General features: G+C 39.3%; 1 protein-coding gene and 1 pseudogene across 1 annotated transcript in view; both read left to right on the top strand.

Moving 5' to 3' along the window:
* Nucleotides 1-18,015, top strand: part of SCIN (scinderin) — an 88,337-nt gene that overhangs the window by 48,936 nt on the left and 21,386 nt on the right. The window contains exons 6-10 of the mRNA XM_053609508.1: nt 1,454-1,586; nt 1,925-2,013; nt 2,722-2,937; nt 5,755-5,876; nt 10,815-10,905. Coding sequence (XP_053465483.1) covers nt 1,454-1,586; nt 1,925-2,013; nt 2,722-2,937; nt 5,755-5,876; nt 10,815-10,905 — 651 coding nt within the window. The remainder of the gene's footprint in view (nt 1-1,453; nt 1,587-1,924; nt 2,014-2,721; nt 2,938-5,754; nt 5,877-10,814; nt 10,906-18,015) is intronic.
* On the top strand, nt 15,830-16,601 carry LOC128598753 (AN1-type zinc finger protein 6-like; annotated as a pseudogene).

The following is an 18,015-nucleotide window of genomic DNA, read 5'->3' as shown; positions in this document are numbered from 1 at the left end:
CATCTAAAGCAATAAATCTGTTTGAAAATCTGGGGTTGCAAGACAAGACTGGAAGTCAGAACCACTTGTGGAACTATTTTATTTATTTATTTTTTTGAGACAGAGTTCACTTTGTCGCCCTCAGTAGAGTACGGTGGTGTCATAGCTCACAGCAACCTCACACTCTTGGCCTCAAATGATCCTCTTGCCTTAGTCTCCCGAGTTGCTGAGTCTACAAGAGGCATGCCACAAAGCCCCGCTAGTTTTTCTATTTTGAGTAGAGATGAGGTCTCGGTCTTGCACCTGCTGGTCTCTTTTGAGCTCAAGCAGTCCTCCTGCCTCTGCCTCCCAGAGTGCTAGGATTCCAGGTGTGAGCCACCATGCCCAGCATGGGGTGCTTTCAATTCAAAGTCCACCCTGTTGCTGTAAAACCACACCACTGATCTAGGTAGGGCCCTAGAATTTGCATATTTAACAAGTGCCTGGGTAATTACATTGTAGCCTAGAAGCTGACCTTTGAAAACCAGTGCCTTCTAACCTGCATGGGTTTTTTTTTTTTTGCAGTTTTTGGCTGGGGTTGGGTTTGAACCCGCCACCTCCAGCATATGGGGCCAGCGCCCTACTCCTTTGAGCCACAGGCGCCACTCAGGTTTTTTTTTTTTTTAATTGATTCATTGAGGGTACAAGAAACCCCAGGTTACACTGATTGCATTTGTTAGGTAAAGTCCCTCTTACAATTGTGTCTTGCTCCCAACTAACCTGCATGTTAATATTACTTTCAATTTTCTAAGGCCACCTATAAATTAAAAAAAAAAAAAAGTTCTGTGGTCACTTCCAAACTTACAGAAAATTTTTACTTTAATAGTTTACACAAAGTTATGCTTAAATTACAGGACTTAAATTTTTTAAAAAATCTTTGCATATAAATTATATCAATGCTTTCCTTAACACAGTGCCTGGCATATGGTAGACGCTCAAGAAATGTTGATTGAATGAATGTTTAAACATTAACTTTTTATGTATGTACCTGTAAAATGAGTGTAAGATTATTACTTATTTGAAAAGATTGCTCTATAAGAAATAATCATGTGAAGCTCATCATTTAGCACATCTGAGCATTGCAATAAACCCTAACCTTTTTTATTATCACTGTTACCCTCTGATGTTTTAGGCACAGTGTCAAAACTTAATTTTTTATTCATAGTTCTTTTATTCCAAAGGGCTTAAAAAAAAAAAAAAACCTTTCAAGGTATAATTTGGGGCTTGTGGACTTTATTTGTTGAAACAGTTTGGTTGAGATATAATTTACATACCATAGAGTTCACACATTTAAATGAGTGATGGTTTATATTTAAATATGATGGTTTTATTACATTTAAAGAGTTGTACAATTATTACCATAATCTAATTTTAGAACACCTTAATGATCCAGCATCCTGAAACGAAACCACAGGGCTCACGGTTTTTCTATTAGGTTTCAGATGCAAGTGGCTCCATGAAAGTGACTGTTGTGGCAGAAGAAAACCCCTTTTCCATAGCTATGCTGCTTTCAGAAGAATGTTTTATTTTGGACCATGGTGTTGCAAAACAAATTTTCGTATGGAAAGGTAAAAAAAAAAAAAAAGCCATTGAGATTCTTGCATACATTTCAGATTTATTGATGTTTCTTCAGAAGAGTAAATCACATAAATTGATCTGTAAATATCTTACATAAAATACAGTCATTTTCCTTAGTTTAGAAAAGCATTTAGGCAACAAAAAGAATCTTTTTATAAATAGCATTCATTACTGCCTTATTAAATATATTTAAGATAGTAGGAAATGTTTGCTATTCTTTCATGACTTTATTTATATTAAGTTACTATTATGGGTTTTTGGTACATAAATATTCCTTAATCATATAATATCTTCTCTCTTTGAACTTCTGTTTTTTTTAATTTATTAGGTAAAAATGCTAATCCCCAGGAGAGGAAGGCTGCCATGAAAACAGCTGAAGAATTCCTGCAGCAAATGAATTATCCCACTAATATCCAAGTATGTGAGGAAATGAAATGGCTAGAAAAAAATTTAAAGCTTGAGAGCTCATGACATCATTCATTCATGAAAAAAATTGGTAATGGGTGTATATGAACTTGAGTGTGTGCAGTCTCATGTCATATGTTCCTAGTATCGTATCCGTGTGGAGGATAGAATTTTGCAGAAACTGGAGACCCATCAGTCCTTCCACAGGGTCACCTAACCATTTACTTCCTCCATAGTCTTTCATTGCAGATAGTAAATACAGTTGAATTAACTAAGAGCACTTATCAGTTGTTCCTTAGAGCGAGTTGTGCAGACCCAGATAATATTTGTCTTCATCAACATCAACTTGGACACCCGCTAATGACTCTTTTCCTTTCTGGAATCTCTCAGCCTCATCGACTTTCTTCATGTTTATGCCCTGTCACAATGAGATAATTTCTAATAGGTCACAGATCTCTTGTAAACCTAACATATAAAGACAAACTTATTTGACTGCAGTGATAACATATGAAATAACTTTATCTTTATTTCAAACATTCAAATTGAGTGGCGATTAACTTTGGGGAAAAAACATGCTTCGTAGCTTCTAAGTTTTACATCTATAATCGTAAAGACCGAGATAATCTTTCCCTTTCCTTGTGACTTTCCCCATTACTAGATCCATATTTTCTCTCAATCTTTTATTTTTCTGTTTATTATCATCATTATTTTAAATTTCAGATTCAGGTTCTTCCAGAAGGAGGTGAAACACCAATCTTCAAACAGTTCTTTAAGGACTGGAGAGATAAAGATCAAAGTGATGGCTTTGGAAAAGTCTGTGTCACAGAGAAAGTGGCTCGAGTAGAACAAATTCCATTTGATGCCTCAAAATTACACAGTTCTCCTCAGATGGCAGCCCAGCACAATATGGTGGATGATGGCTCTGGCAAAGTGGAGGTATTTACCTGTTTCTCTTTCTTTTATCAAGCCCATTTATCCCAGTTTATGTAGAAATATAATTTCAGGAAACTATGAACATTTAAAATGTGAATTTTGCATAGCAAAAAGATGGTCTAAGACGAGATACTAACAAGGGATTTAAAGGTGGAAAAGATGTTATGTGACCTTCATCCCCATTTTACAGATGTGTACGTTGAGATCCCAGGAAGTTACATTTGTGCAAGATGACCTAATTATCATCTTGGAGATCTGATGTGGAACCTAGCCCTTTTGTTTTGTGGTGGAGAGCTGTTCTTTTTTTGGAAAAGTCCCTGTTTGGGATTGTTCAGTAAGGATGTACTGCTTCAAATGCACCATCCACCCTCAGTTTCACCTCACCCCACACACTGGGGGTATCCGTGAAAGCAATTTGGGCATATGTGTGTGCTAAAATCACAGGTATTTGTAGAGCATTAGGACTGAGTTTGTTGGTTATTCCATTTTAGATAGAAATTACTGAAAATGCCATAATCATTCTCTTTAAATCATGCTCAGTCCACTCTTGAATCTTCTGACTTAATGAGAACTGGGTGATGTCACCCTCTGTTTTTAAATATTCTGATGGGTCCCCACAGCCTTCCTGGAAACATTCATCTTCAGTGGGGCCTGCGAGGCCTCCTGGGAGGTGGCCTTTGCCCTCCTCTCAGCTTCAACTCTTCTCCTCTGTGTCCGGCCAGTGTCCCCGCTCCTCCTTGGCAACTCAGTTAACTCACAAGCCACACCCCTTCCAGGAGGGCTTTCCTCAGAGCTGAAATTATTGTTCTTCATGCTCAACCAATAATGATATTTTTCACAGAATTTATCATATGTAAGTGCCACAGAATTGTTCATTTACTTATGGATTTCTCTCATCAGTTCATTGAGAACAGTACTTAAATATTTTATCTCTTAATTCTTGGGTCTTAACACAATGCTCACACTATATGGTCATGAATTTGGGAAATAATTTTTCCTCTTTTCAAAGATAGGAGGGTGATTAAGCTGCTCAGGGATTTGGGGATGGGACATGCCAAGGGAGAACGTTGCCAGTGTTCTGGATCTGTGTCCTGCTCAGACATCCTTTCTCTGTCCTGCTCAGACATCCTTTCTGGGTCCCTCTCAGACATCCATTCTGGAGCTCAGCACTGGCAGCACCGTCAGAAAGCCTTCATGGCAGGCTGGGCTCCTGGCATCAGCTATGCCTCAGTGGGAATCTCCGTCTCAGGCTATAATATCCTGAGGAGTCCTCCTGTGCCACCTTTGGGCTACTGAAATTGGGAGGCTCTAGGCTCTTGGGTGTAGGGAGGCTGTTCTGCCTTTTCTCTTCCACTTACTGGGATGGTGTTGGAAGACTTCTTTCTGAGAGCACCGCACTGCTTTTCTCCACATGCTCCTCACCAAATTTCAAAGCAGAGGATTTGCCCTGCCCCAGCCAGGACCCAGGCAGGAGAGGGGGATGTGTGTACGGTGTGCACATGCCATGCCTCACAGCCTCTCACTCATTTGTTGCTCTCCTGTTTCATCTACAACTCTTATCTTTTTAACTTGGATTGGAGGATATTTAATCTGTGATGAAGATGATGAAGTAGAATAAATGTGGTTTTTCCTGCTTTTATCCCTCATTATGTCTTTTCAATCTTATGCATGGATTGTGCCTTTTAAAAATAGAAGTCATGCTACTGGCATCTGCCTTAGCCTGTTCAGGCTGCTATACCAAAAACACCGTGAACTACAGACCTAAGCAACAAATGTACGTTTCTCACGGCTGTGGAGGCTAGCAAGTCCAAGGTCACGGTTTTGATGGGGTCAGTGCTTGGTGGTGGTACATTTCTTCGTTCATAGACAATTTTTTTTCTTTCTGTTTTTTTTCACATGGTGGAAAAGGAACTAGAGAGGTCTCTGATTGTCAGGATACTAATCCCGCTGTGAGGACTCCACCCGTGTGACCTTCTTATCTCCCAAAGGCCCTGTTCCCTAACACACTGCATTGGTGGTTAGGATTTCAACATCAATCTTGGGGGGACTCATTCTGTCTAGTGCAATATCTTTGTTATTTGTTCACAGTTTACCAACTCTCACCTGGGAAAATAATAGTCTCATATATTAAAGCACAGAGAAAAAGAAAAACATTATTTCACAACCGATGAAAACATTTTTCTATAAAGTCGATATATATTTCTGAGCTAAGTATTGGAGTTCTTTATTCCATTAGAATGTTAAATTATTTTCACTGATGGATCAAACGATAGGTATTTATTAATCAATAGCCTCAGAACTAAATACTGTAGTGGAAGCCAAAGAAATACAGAAGTACTTAAAAAGTCCACAAATTGAAAAAACTCCTTTGTCTTACTTGATCTGTAAACTAGTTAACAAAATAATTAAAAAATTGTTTAATGTTAGATTTGAGACAAAAATTATTTAAAGCTTATGATAAGTATTACTAGATTAAGAAAATTTTAATTTGAGGGCCGGATGCAGTGGCTCGCACCTGTAATCCTAGCACTCTGGGAGGCCAAGATGGGTGGATTGCCTGAGCTCACAGGTATGAGACCAGCCTGAGCAAGTTCGAGACCCCATTTCTAAAAATAGCTGGACATTGTGGCAGGCGCCTGTAGTCCCAGCTACTGGGGAGGCTGAGACAAGAGAATCGCTTGAGCCCAAGAGTTTGAGGTTTCTGTGAGCTATAATGCCATGGCACTCTACCAAGGGTGCCAAACTGAAACTCTGTCTCAAAAAAAAAAGAAAAAGAAAAAGAAAATTTTAATTTGGTATTATGTATTCCATTTCTTTCAGATTTGGCGTGTAGAAAACAATGGTAGGATCAAAATTGACCAAAACTCATATGGTGAATTCTATGGTGGTGACTGCTACATTATACTCTACACTTACCCCAGAGGACAGATTATCTACACGTGGTAAGTTTACCTCTAGCAAATATCTCGCACTCTACAGGGGCCAGGCTTCGCCCTAGAGTATTAAATTTCATGCAGCATGGAGTAAAATAGTCCTGTAGTTGTTATCCCAGAAAGATTTGTATAACATTTTCCTTTGACATGATTTTGACCATGTTTGTAGCTGCTGTCCACAAGCAGGAGGAGTTGTATAAAAATTATCCTATTTAGTCTACGAAGGAAAGTTTTGCTATCCTAAACGATCTCTTCGCAGATACGTAGTTGAATATCTCATCTTATATGCAGGATAATGTTCCAGTGGCAGGTGTTGGGTACCATGTCTTCTTATTGTTGAGATGCACAGAGGCTTATTCTCACTGAATGTGCAGAAGTGTAATGAGGCAGCTCTGTAAAGGATATGATTTGTGACTCCATAGCTTACTCCAGAGACCTCACCTTGATGCATCCTTATTCTTTGTTTCCTCTAAATTCATAATAATGAAGAAAATATACTATTGTATCCACGTCTTACGTGGTAAGATGTGAGATGTTTGCATCATGATTTGAGTTCATTGAAGTTTAGATTTATTTAGCATCATTTCCAACACCTTGCTCAAATAGGAAATGACCAATGTGGCAATATTGACGGGTGGGCCCTTTAAGACATGAGAGCCCTCATGAGTGGATTAAACTACTTATAGATTAATGGGATAATGAATTATCATGGGATAGGCCTGGTGGCTTTATGAAAGGAAGAGACCTGAGCTAGCACATTCAGCCCTGTCACCATGTGATTCATACCTTGTGCTACCCGGGACTCTACAGAAAGTCACTGTCAGCAAGAGGGTCCCCACCAAAAGTGACCCCCTCAGCAGTGGACTTCTCAGCCTTCAGAAGTGTAAAAAATAAATTGCATTTCTTTATAAATTACCTTGTTTTAGGTATTCTGTTATAAGCAACAGACTAAGACTCCTAGAAAAAGTGACATCTAGGTGGGAGCAGAAGCAGGAGCTAGACAGATAAGCAAATAGGGAAGTTGCTCCAAGCAATGTAGGAAAAGGTGTTCTCTAACCTACTAGTAATAAAGCATGGCTGGGGCACATACAGGGGGTAAAAGATAAAGCCCGAGAAGGAGCCAGATTGTGAATGGCTTCATAAACTATGCCAGGGAGGATGAACTTTATTTCCAGCACATTGGGAGCCACTCAAAAGAGTTTGCAAGGAAGAGTTACATGATTGGCTTTGATTTTAGAGAAAATTATTCTGATTGACATCTAAAGAATGGATTGTAGAGGAAGATAGAGGCAGGGAGACCACTGGGATGTGTTGCAATAATCAGCTGAGTGATGATGTGGCTGAATTCAGTGTAAGTACAACAGGAAGGAAGGAATGAGCTGGATCTACAAGTTGTTAAGGAGATGTCATCAGAAAGCCTTTCATTACAGAGAAGATGACAAGGTTAAGGTTGATGCCATCGTTTCTGGGTGAGCCCAAGTGGGTAACGTTTTATTTACTGAGATAACAAATTCAGGAGGAGGACAGGTTTGGCCCACAATGTAAAAACTCCAATGAGGAAAAGAAGACAATGAGAAGGCACCAGGCCGGGTGTGGTGGCTCATGCCCGTAATCCCAGCACTCTGAGAGGCCAAGGGGGATGGATTGCTTGAGCTCAGGAGCTCAAGACCAGCATGAGCAAGAGCAAGATCCCACCTCTACTAAAAATAGAAAAATGAATTTGTGTTATGATGGGTGCCTATAGTCCCAGCTACTTGGGAGGCTGAGGCAAGAGGATCACTTGAACCCAGGAGTCTGAGGTTGCTGTGAGCTAGACAGGGTGAAAGAGTGAGACTCTATCTCAAAAGAAAGAAAGAAAGAAAAAGAATGTCCTGTATTGTTAATAGTTATTGTCTTTGGCATGGGACTGGAGGGGATGGTCATTGTGTTTTCTCCTTTGTCACTTGAAATGTTCAACCTTTCTATGATGAAAATGTGTATGTTCTTGAGAAATGGAGAATGTAAGTTAGAAACTTGAGAGTCCTTTTGTGGGGTCTTTGCCATTTGAAATCATAGTGGTTAAATAGGTAAGTTTGTTAACGTTGTATGGTTTGTGGAATTCCAAAGGCGTTCATAAAGGTAGTAAAGAGACATTTAGAAGATAAGCAGTTGTCTCGAAGACTGGCTTTCAAATGAAACAATTTTCCAGTTTATGGGTTAATTTTGATACACAGATGTAAACAAAGTCCAAGAGGCAGAGTTAAAGGTGAAAGACTGGAATCATATCAACTACTAAAGATACAAATTTGTCTTTTTTTAGCTCTGAAACCACTTCTATTCTGAACTGATAGGAGAAAAATAATTTCAGTGTGATCTTTTCTCTAAAATGTCATGTGATTGATAGTGAAAAAGTGACAATGATGAATCTCTTGAAGTAGTAAATTTCATTTTTATGGAGCATCTGTAGTTAATGAGCAATACGTACCACTGAGTTATAAAGAAATCATGTAAAGGTGGTTTGTTTTTTTTCTTTTTTTTTTCCCCTCTAAGTACAGGCTTTCAAAATTAGAAATAGAGAGTGACTGTAGTATTGTGCTTGGTGGTAGCAGAGCACTTGACCTTCTGGGTCTCAGATCCATAAAGCAAATAGGTTTGAGTCCGTGTGGATCTGAGCACAGTACTCTGAGAATAGGATAATGGGGTTGAGATGAATTGTCACGTGTTTGCTAAGAGTGTCAATAAACAAAAGTGCGGTGATACTCCTCAGAGTTGCTGGTTTAAATACTCTTAAGGAAAAGAAAGAGTGAAATGAAGAAAAAAGTTGGATGCTATTATCTGTTAGGTGGTTGAATATTTTTCCTCCAGAATAAAAGCAAAATGGAAAGCAGGCATGTCACGACCCCTAAGGCCCTGTCCCCATCGCTGAAGGAAGGAAACAGGTGTGACACAGATTAGAAGTACAAGCTTGCAAGAGGTGGGCTAACCTTAGCTAACCTTAAGTGCAGGGTAGCCCCGAGCAACCTCCGCAGTAGCTATTTATTGAGACTGCAGTGACAGGCGAGGGGAGTGTTAGACAATGACTGTGTGCTTAAGGCTTGCCACTGGCTCCGGCTCTCCGGGACTAACCCCCGAGGATGAGTTGCCCAAGGGTCCACCCCCAAGCTGCAAATCATCTCACTCAGAGGTCATTTGGCTCTCGGTGTCCTCTACACAGGCATCCTTAATGACAGTCAGAAGTAAGACCTTACACGGGAACCCCCAGATGTAACCTGGAAGTAATGTGTGATCAGAGAACTTGGCTGTGGATCATCACCTACAGCCCTGCGCAGCCCTCCATCTTATGCTCTGGTGGCTCACAGATGTGTTAGCATTGTAGGTCAAGGAAATTCAGGGCATTAACATTAAAACACTACATTTTTTGAGTGCCTTTATTAGGGAAAGCATTTTTAATCTTTTTACAAACATGTATATTTATTTTTCTTTTTTTGCACCTCTCTGTAGAAAATTTTTACATCAACCATTTGCCTATACTGGTCAAAGGAAAACTTCTGACAGGCAACTTGCTACTAGTGTCTTGGGGGCTGTGGGTGTGGGTTGTGGGTTAATTTAATTGGTTCTGAACATAAGACAGGTTACCGTCAAAGTTTCAGACGAAGAGATAGGGGTAACTTTCAAAATCTAATTCGAAGGTTAGTATATCTGCTGCTAGATCAACGTGGGAAAGTTGCCTAAAAACAAACAATGCTTAATGAATGCTTAGGATGTTTTGGGTTTTGTTTTGTTTTCCCCTCACTAGCTTATCAAACAGGCAGATCTCCCAAATGTTATTTTACAGGTTAAAGTGATACAGAGTTACACCAAAAACTACCCTAGAAAGAGAAGTTGCAAATGAACTGGACAAATCAATTGATCTTATTCAACTTATCTGGGTACTGGTGGATAAGCCCATGTACAGCATTGTTAAAAATTCCTTATAGCTGCAGTCCCCAAAGCCCAGGGCATGGACTGGTACCACCATGGTCTGTTAGGAACCTGGCCACACAGCAAGAGGTGAGTGGCTGGCAGGCAAGTGAGCGAAGCTTCATCTGTATTCACAGCCACTCCCCTTCCCTGCATCACTGCCTGAGCTCCGCCTCACATCCCATCAGTGGGGGTTTTAAACCTCATAGGAGTGCAAACCCTGCTGTAAACTGTGTGTGAAGGATTTAGGATGCGTGCTCTTTTTGAGAATCCAATGCCTGATGATCTGAGGTGGAGCTGAGACAGTGACGCTAGTGTTGGGGAATGGCTGCAAATACGGATATTCATTAGCAGAGAAGTTTGACTGCACAGAGACCATAATAATTAAATTGCTTGCAGATTCATATCAAAACCACCTCCCCCCACCCCTGTCTGTGAAAAAATTGTCTTCCGTGAAACCAGTCTCTGGTGCCAAAAAGGTTAGAGACTGCTACCTTACATAATTGCTAGGATGACAAAATGGGGGCTCTCCATTGCCTACTTCTGATGATTAATTTCTTAAATTTTCTGGCTTCCAGACATTTGGCTCTATGCTCACAAACATTCACAGAGAGATACGATGCTTCTAATATCCATCCTAATATTTTTGGCTCATACTCTTATACTCAGATGGATTATTTTCACTATGGAGATGGTTTCCCAAAAGTAGGCAGCTCCAACTTGGAATCAAAGAGACCCAATTCCTTAGCTAAGTTATACAAGCAACAGATGCCCAGTTTCTTCCAAATGCAGATAAAAATGCCTCCCACATATATTTCTAGACAATGCACAGGACAATCATGGCTCAACGTTAGTACATTGAAAAACAATAATAGCTTCGACAACTCCTATTATGTTAAAACAGTTTCTCCTTGATCTTTCATGATAACTTAAGTCTCTGCTTACAATGCCCGCGTGAGATCTTAATACTTGAAAACAAGCTGATTTCTTTTACTTTGTTTTCTCTAGGCAAGGAGCGAATGCCACAAGAGATGAGCTGACCACATCCGCCTTCCTGACTGTTCAGTTGGATCGGTCCCTCGGAGGACAGGCTGTGCAGGTTGGAATACTCTCCCCACCCCCTGCAAATTCACACGAGTTAAAATCTTGCTAGCTCCATTTCTAGCTACGGCTCCCCTCCCAAACTGGGATAGGAATTTGATATTTTCTTTTTTTTGTTTGTTTTTATTTATTATTTTTATTTTTTTATTGTTAAATCATAGTTGTGTACATTAGTGCAATCAAGGGGTACAATGTGCTGGTTTCATATACAATCTGAAATATTCTCATCAAACTGTTCAACGTAGCCTTCATGGCATTTTGTTAGTTATTGTATGTAGACATTTGTATTCTGCCTTTAGTAAGTTTCGCCTGTACCCATTCTAAGATGCACCGTAGGTGTGGCCCCACCCATTACCCTCCCTCCATCATAACCTCCCCCCTCCCTTCGCCTTCCTAGGCCCTTTCCCCATAGTCTTGTGCTATAGTTGGGTTAAAGCCTTCATGTGAAAGCTGTAATTTAGCTTCATAGTAGGGCTGAGTACATTGGATACTTTTTCTTCCATTCCTGAGATACTTTGCAAAGAAGAATATGTTCCAGCTCCATCCATGTAAACATGAAAGAGGTAAAGTCTCCATCTTTCTTTAAGGCTGCATAATATTCCATGGTATACATGTACCACAATTTGTTACTCCATTCGTGGGTCGATGGGCACTTGGGCTTCTTCCTTGACTTAGCAATTATGAATTGGGCTGCAATAAACATTCTGGTACAGATGTCTTTGTTATATTGTGGTTTTTGGTCTTCTGGGTATAAACCTAGTAAAGGAATTACAGGATCAAATGGCAGGTCCATTTTTAGGTCTCTTAAGTATTCTCCAAACATCCTTCCAGAAGGAACGTATTAGTGTGCATTCTCACCAGCAGTGTAGAAGTGTGCCCTTTTCTCCACATCCATGCCAACATCTCTGGTTTTGGGATTTTGTTATGTGGGCTACTCTTACTGTGGTTAGGTGATATCTCAAAGTAGTTTCGATTTGCACTTCTCTGATGATTAAGGCTGATGAGCTTTTTTTCATGTGTTTGTAGATCATGCGTCTGTCTTCTTTAGAGAAGTTTCTCTTCAAGTCCCTTGCCTACCCTGAGATGGGATCACGTGTTCTTTTCTTGCTAATATGTTTGCGTTCTCTGTGGATTCTGGTTATTAGACCTTTATCGGAGGTATAAACTGCAAATATTTTCTCCCATTCTGAGGGCTGTCTGCTTGCTTTACTTACTATGTTCTTGGCTGTGCAGAAGCTTTTTAATTTGATCAGGTCCCAGTAGTGTATTTTTGATACTGCTTCAATTGCCTGGGGAGTCCTCCTCATAAAATATTCACCCAGGCCGATTCCTTCAAGAGTTTTCCCTGCACTTTCTTCAAATATTTTTCTAGTTTCATGTCTTAAGTTTAAATCTTTTATCCAGTGGGAGTCTATCTTAGTTAATGGTGAAAGGTGTGGGTCTAGTTTCAATCTTCTACAGGTTGCCAGCCAGTTCACCCAGCACCATTTGTTAAATAGAGAATCTTTTCCCCACCGAATGTTTTTAATTGGCTTGTCAAAGAGCAAATAATGATAAGTAGCTAGATTCATCTCTTGGTTCTCTATTCTGTTCCAGACATCTACTTCTCTGTTTTTGTGCCATGCTGTTTTGATCACTATCTATTTATAGTACAGTCTCAGGTCTGGTAGCATGATTCCTCCTGCTGTGTTTTTATTGCTGAGTAATGTTTTGGCTATTTGAGGTTTTTTCTGATTCCATATAAAATGAAGTATTATTTTTTCAAGATCTTTAAAATATGACAATAGAGCTTTAATAGGAATTGCATTAAAATTATATATTGCTTTGGGTAGTATAGACATTTTAACAATGTTGATTCTTCCCAGCCATGAGTATGGTATGTTTTTCCATCTGTTAACATCTTAAGCTATTTCTTTTCTTAAAGTTTCATAGTTCTCTTTGTAGAGATCTTTCACATCCTTTGTTAGGTATACTCCTCAAGAAAACGGAAAGAGAGGAAGTTAATAACTTAATGGGACATCTCAAGCAACTGGAGAAGGAAGAACACTCCAACCCCAAACCCAGCAGAAGAAAATAAATAACCAAAATCAGAGCAGAATTAAATGAAATTGAAAACAAAAGAATTATACAACAGATCAATAAATCCAAAAGTTGGTTTTTTGAGGAGAGATCAGTAAAATAGGTAAACCTTTCGCCAACCTAACCAGGAAAAAAAGAGCAAAATCTCTAATTTCGTCAATCAGAAATGCTAACGATGAAATAACAACAGACCCCTCAGAAATTCAAAAAATCCTTAACGAATAATACAAGAAACTCTACTCTCAGAAATATGAAAATCTGAAAGAAATTGACCAGTACCTGGAAGTACGCCACCTACCAAGACTTAACCAGAATGAAGTGGAAATGTTGAACAGGCCTATATCAAGTTCTGAAATAGCATCAACTATACAAAATCTCTCTAAAAAGAAAAGCCCAGGACCAGATGGCTTTACCTCAGAATTCTACCAAACCTTTAAAGAAGAACTAGTACCTATATTACTAAACCTCTTCCAAAATATAGAAAAAGAAGGAATATTACCCAACACATTCTACGAAGCAAACATCAGCTTGATTCCCAAACCAGGGAAAGACCCAACAAGAACAGAAAATTATAGACCAATATCACTAATGAATATCAATGCTAAAATACTCAATAATATCCTAACAAACAGAATCCAACTACACATCAAAAAAATTATACACCACGACCAAGTGGGATTTATCCCAGGGTCTCAAGGCTAGTTCAATATACGTAAATCTATAAATGTAATTCAGCACATAAACTAAAAAATAAGGACCATATGATTCTTTCAATTGATGCAGAAAAAGCTTTTGATAATATCCAGCATCCCTTCATGATCAGAACACTTAGGAAAATTGGTATAGAAGGGACATTTCTTAAACTGATAGAGGCCATCTACAGCAAACCCACGGCCAATATTGTATTGAAAGGAATTAAATTGAAATCATTTCCACTTAGATCAGGAACCAGGCAAGGTTGCCCATTGTCTCCATTGCTCTTTAACATTGTAATGGAAGTTTTAGCCATTGCAATTAGGGAAGAAAAGGCGATCAAGGATATCCACATAGGGTCAGAAGAGATCAAACTTTCACTCTTCGCAGATGACGTGATCGTATATCTGGAAAACACTAGGGATTCTACTACAAAACTCTTAGAAGTGATCAAGGAATACAGCAATGTCTCAGGCTACAAAATCAACACCCATAAATCTGTAGCCTTTATATATACCAACAATAATCAAGCTGAAAAAACAGTCAAGGACTCTATTCCTTTCACAGTAGCGCCAAAGAAGTTGATATTTTCTTGATGCTACCTTTTTTCCATTTTGGAATTCAAATACACTACTCTCATGCCATGCTGGTTCTCTCAGATTCTGGAAAATGGGGAGCATAGAAAAGCAAAATTAAAGTAACAAAAATCCATCAACAGATTTAAGAGCCCGAAAGAATCTTCCCATTAGAATCACACCCCATATGCCAATGATAGTCACTTGACAGTAAAAATGTTCTACTTGTGTTATCATTTCCAGCTGTTGTTAAACAGATGTTGTAAGCAGAATAATGCTCCCAAGATGTTCACATCCCATTCCTCAGAATGTGCAAATATGCTATAAGGCAAAGGGGAGTTAACGTTGGAGATGGAATTAAATCGCTCACTGGCAGACTTAAAGTAGGAAATTATCTGGGCTTGCTGGGTGAGCCCAAGGTGGTCACCAGGGTGCTTCTAAATAAAACAGGCAGGTAGTCAGAGGAATGCTGTGTGAAGGTGCTAGCTTTGAAGATGAAAAGGCACCTGGCAAAGGAAGCTGGAAAAAGCAGGGAGAAAGATTCACCCTGGAGCTGCCCTGTTTTCTCGACAATAAGACAGTGTCTTATTTTAAGGTGTGCTCCCAAAGATGTGCTAGGTCTTATTTTCAGGGGACGTCTTATCTTTCCTGTAAGTAGGTCTTATTTTTTGAGGATGTCTTATTTTCGGGAAAACAGGGTATCACCCTGGTGTAGCTTGATTTTAGGCTAGTGACTAAGTTGTTATCTTCAGTTTTAGCCCAGTGACTAAATTTGCGCAGTACCTATTTCAGAGTTCTGACTTCCAGAGCTGCAAGATAATAAATTTTTGCTATTTTAAGCCACTAAAATCATGATGATTTGAGCCACAAGTGCATAACATGTGTAGTGTTAGCTACTCAAGAGGTCGAGAGAAAGGAATTGCTTAGCCCAGTGATTAACTGTAAGATAGTAAATTTATTAATTCTGGGAGACTGAGGCAGGAGGATCTCTTGAACTCAGGAGTTTGAGATCAGCCTGAGCAAACAAAGCCCTCCCCGCATCTCTACTAGCAATAGAAAACTCAGCTGAGTGTGCTGGTGCACACCTGTAGTCCCAGCTACTCAGGAGGCTGAGGCAGGAGGATCACTTGAACCCAGGAGCTTAAGATTGCTATGAGCTAGGCTGACTCTAATCCGAGGCAACAGAGTGAGACTATGTCAAAGAGGAAGGAAGGAAGGAGACAACCTAATGAGACCTCCATTTCTGAAAAATATGAAATAAATAGAACAAGCACAGATTAATAATTCTAATTAATAGGCTAAAAATAGACTATTTTATGCTTCCAAATCATAAAATTGCCTGAGTTATGTTTTGCAGAGGCAAACTGAAATAAACTTGAATAAGAGACTATGGATCTTTATTTTTCCCTTTTACTCAAACAAAATCCAACACACAAAGATGAGGGAGAAAGAGGAGAGGGAGAAGGACAGAAACGGGAGCAGAGGGAGCGAGCAGGGGTTCGGCGGCCTCACCTGTCCCCATTCACCGGCGGCGACCAGCAGCAGCGGGCAGCGCGTCGGGCGGAGAGAGCCGCCGCCAGCCCAGTCAGCAGCAGGGAAGACCACCTGACCTAGGAAACTGGGGCCGCTGTACAGAGAGTGAGCTGCAAAGCTCCCTCAGTACAGTAGGAACCCTAATCCAAAGTCCTATTCTTATATCAGAGTGTGCAACAGAGGAACATGGCTCAAGAAACTAATCACAGCCAAGTGCCTATGCTTTGTTCCACTGGCTGCGGATTTTATGGAAACCCTGGTACAAATGGCATGTGTTCAGTATGCTATAAAGAACATCTTCAAAGACAGAACAGTAGTAATGGTAGAATAAGCCCACCTGCAACTTCTGTCAGTAGTCTGTCTGAATCTTTACCAGTTCGGTGCACAGAGGGCAGTGTCCCAGAAGCTCAGTGGACGCTAGACTCTACATCTTCATGTATACAGCCAAGCCCTGTATCAAATCAGTCACTTTTATCAGAATCTGTAGCATCTTCCCAAGTGGACAGTACCTCTGTGGATAAAGCAGTACCTGAAGCAGAAGATCTGCAAGCTTCCGTGTCAGATACGGCACAGCAGCTATCTGAAGAGCAAAGCAAGTCTCTTGAAAAACCAAAACAAAAAAAAGAATCGCTGTTTCATGTGCAGGAAGAAAGTGGGACTTACTGGGTTTGAATGCTGATGTGGAAATGTTTACTGTGGTGTACACCGTTACTCAGACGTACACAATTACTCTTACAATTACAAAGCTGATGCTGCTGAGAAAATCAGAAAAGAAAATCCAGTAGTTGTTGGTGAAAAGATCCTGAAGATTTGAATTCCTGCTGGAATACAAAATCCTTTGACCATCTGCAAACTAAAAATTGACTTGACTTTTTTTTCCTAGTCATTGGGAATGTAGAGCAATGTATCTTGCATACACCTTTTAATCATGCATGTCATCAGAAGAATAGATTTTTGTTTTTGTTTTGAAAATGACTCTGAACATTTATTCCCATTGCAGTTTCTGTGGCTGAAAAGACTTAAACTTGACAAGTATTATCCTTTTAAGATCATTTTAATTTTAGTTGAGTGCAGAGGGCTTCTATAACAAACGTGGAGAAATTTTGGAGGGCTGTGATTTTTTTCCAGTATTAAACATGCATGCGTTAATCTTGCAGTTTATTTTCTCATTGTGTATATAGAGAGAGCTTTTCTCTGCAGCACAATTTCTCTTTTTGATAATGCCCTTTAGGGCACAACTAGCTATCAGTAACTGAATGTATCTTAATCATTATGGCTGCTTCTGTTTTTTCATTAACAAAGGTTATTCATATGTTAGCATATAGTTTCTTTGCATCCATTCTTTATTTATGTCTGAATCATTTGTCACAGGAGAGTGTGTGCTGATGAAATTCTAAGTTTGTGTGTTTTAAAAAAAAATTTTTTTTTTGCGTGAGGGAAGAAAAAGCTATATGCATTTCATTGCTGACTGCAGATTTCTTTCAGATTATGTTCATGGCCTGTGTGTATACAATATGAAGAATGATCTGAAGTAATTGTGCTGTGTTTATGTTTATCCACTAATCTTTGATTAAATAAAAAGCAAAACTGGAAAAAAAAAAGAAATGGGAGCAGAGAGAGAGAAAAGATGGGGAGAAGAGGGAAAGACGAGATGAGAGAGGAGGGGAGGGAAGGGAAGAGAAATTTGGAGGACGAAATAAGGGGAGAGAAGAGGAAGGGACATGAGAAGAGAGAGATATATTTTTTATTTGGATATTTCTGAAAAAAAATAACTTGTTGAGATGACTGAATCTAAATTCAGAATGGCAATTTCATATAAACAGAAAGAAGTCAACTTTTATGTGTGCATATATGTTGTATGTGTGGAGAGAGAGAGAGAAAGGGAAGGAGAGAGAGCAATTGAGATAAAGACCAGAAGGGTTAATGTACTGATTTATTTTATTTTTTTTTTGACTATATATTTTATTATCCATACCAGCATACATTTTTCAAGTACATCAACATATTGTACTGATTTATTTTTAATAAAGTTTGAATGTCACACTATCCGACAATACCAATGTCTAGTTCTGAATCTCCTCACATTGTCTAAGGAACTGTTCTCAGCCTAATTCAACCTTTTTTTTCTCAAGTATCTGCTACTTGTTTTAAGATCTTTATTAGCAACCATGGGAAACTCTAGGTCTTTCTTATTTACTTCCTTACTGTATAAGTGAAATGCAGACTTC

The sequence above is a fragment of the Nycticebus coucang genome, chromosome 11 (genome assembly GCF_027406575.1).
Source record: "Nycticebus coucang isolate mNycCou1 chromosome 11, mNycCou1.pri, whole genome shotgun sequence".
Taxonomy (NCBI): Eukaryota; Metazoa; Chordata; class Mammalia; order Primates; family Lorisidae; genus Nycticebus; species Nycticebus coucang.
This window is presented reverse-complemented; position numbering and strand designations above follow the sequence as displayed.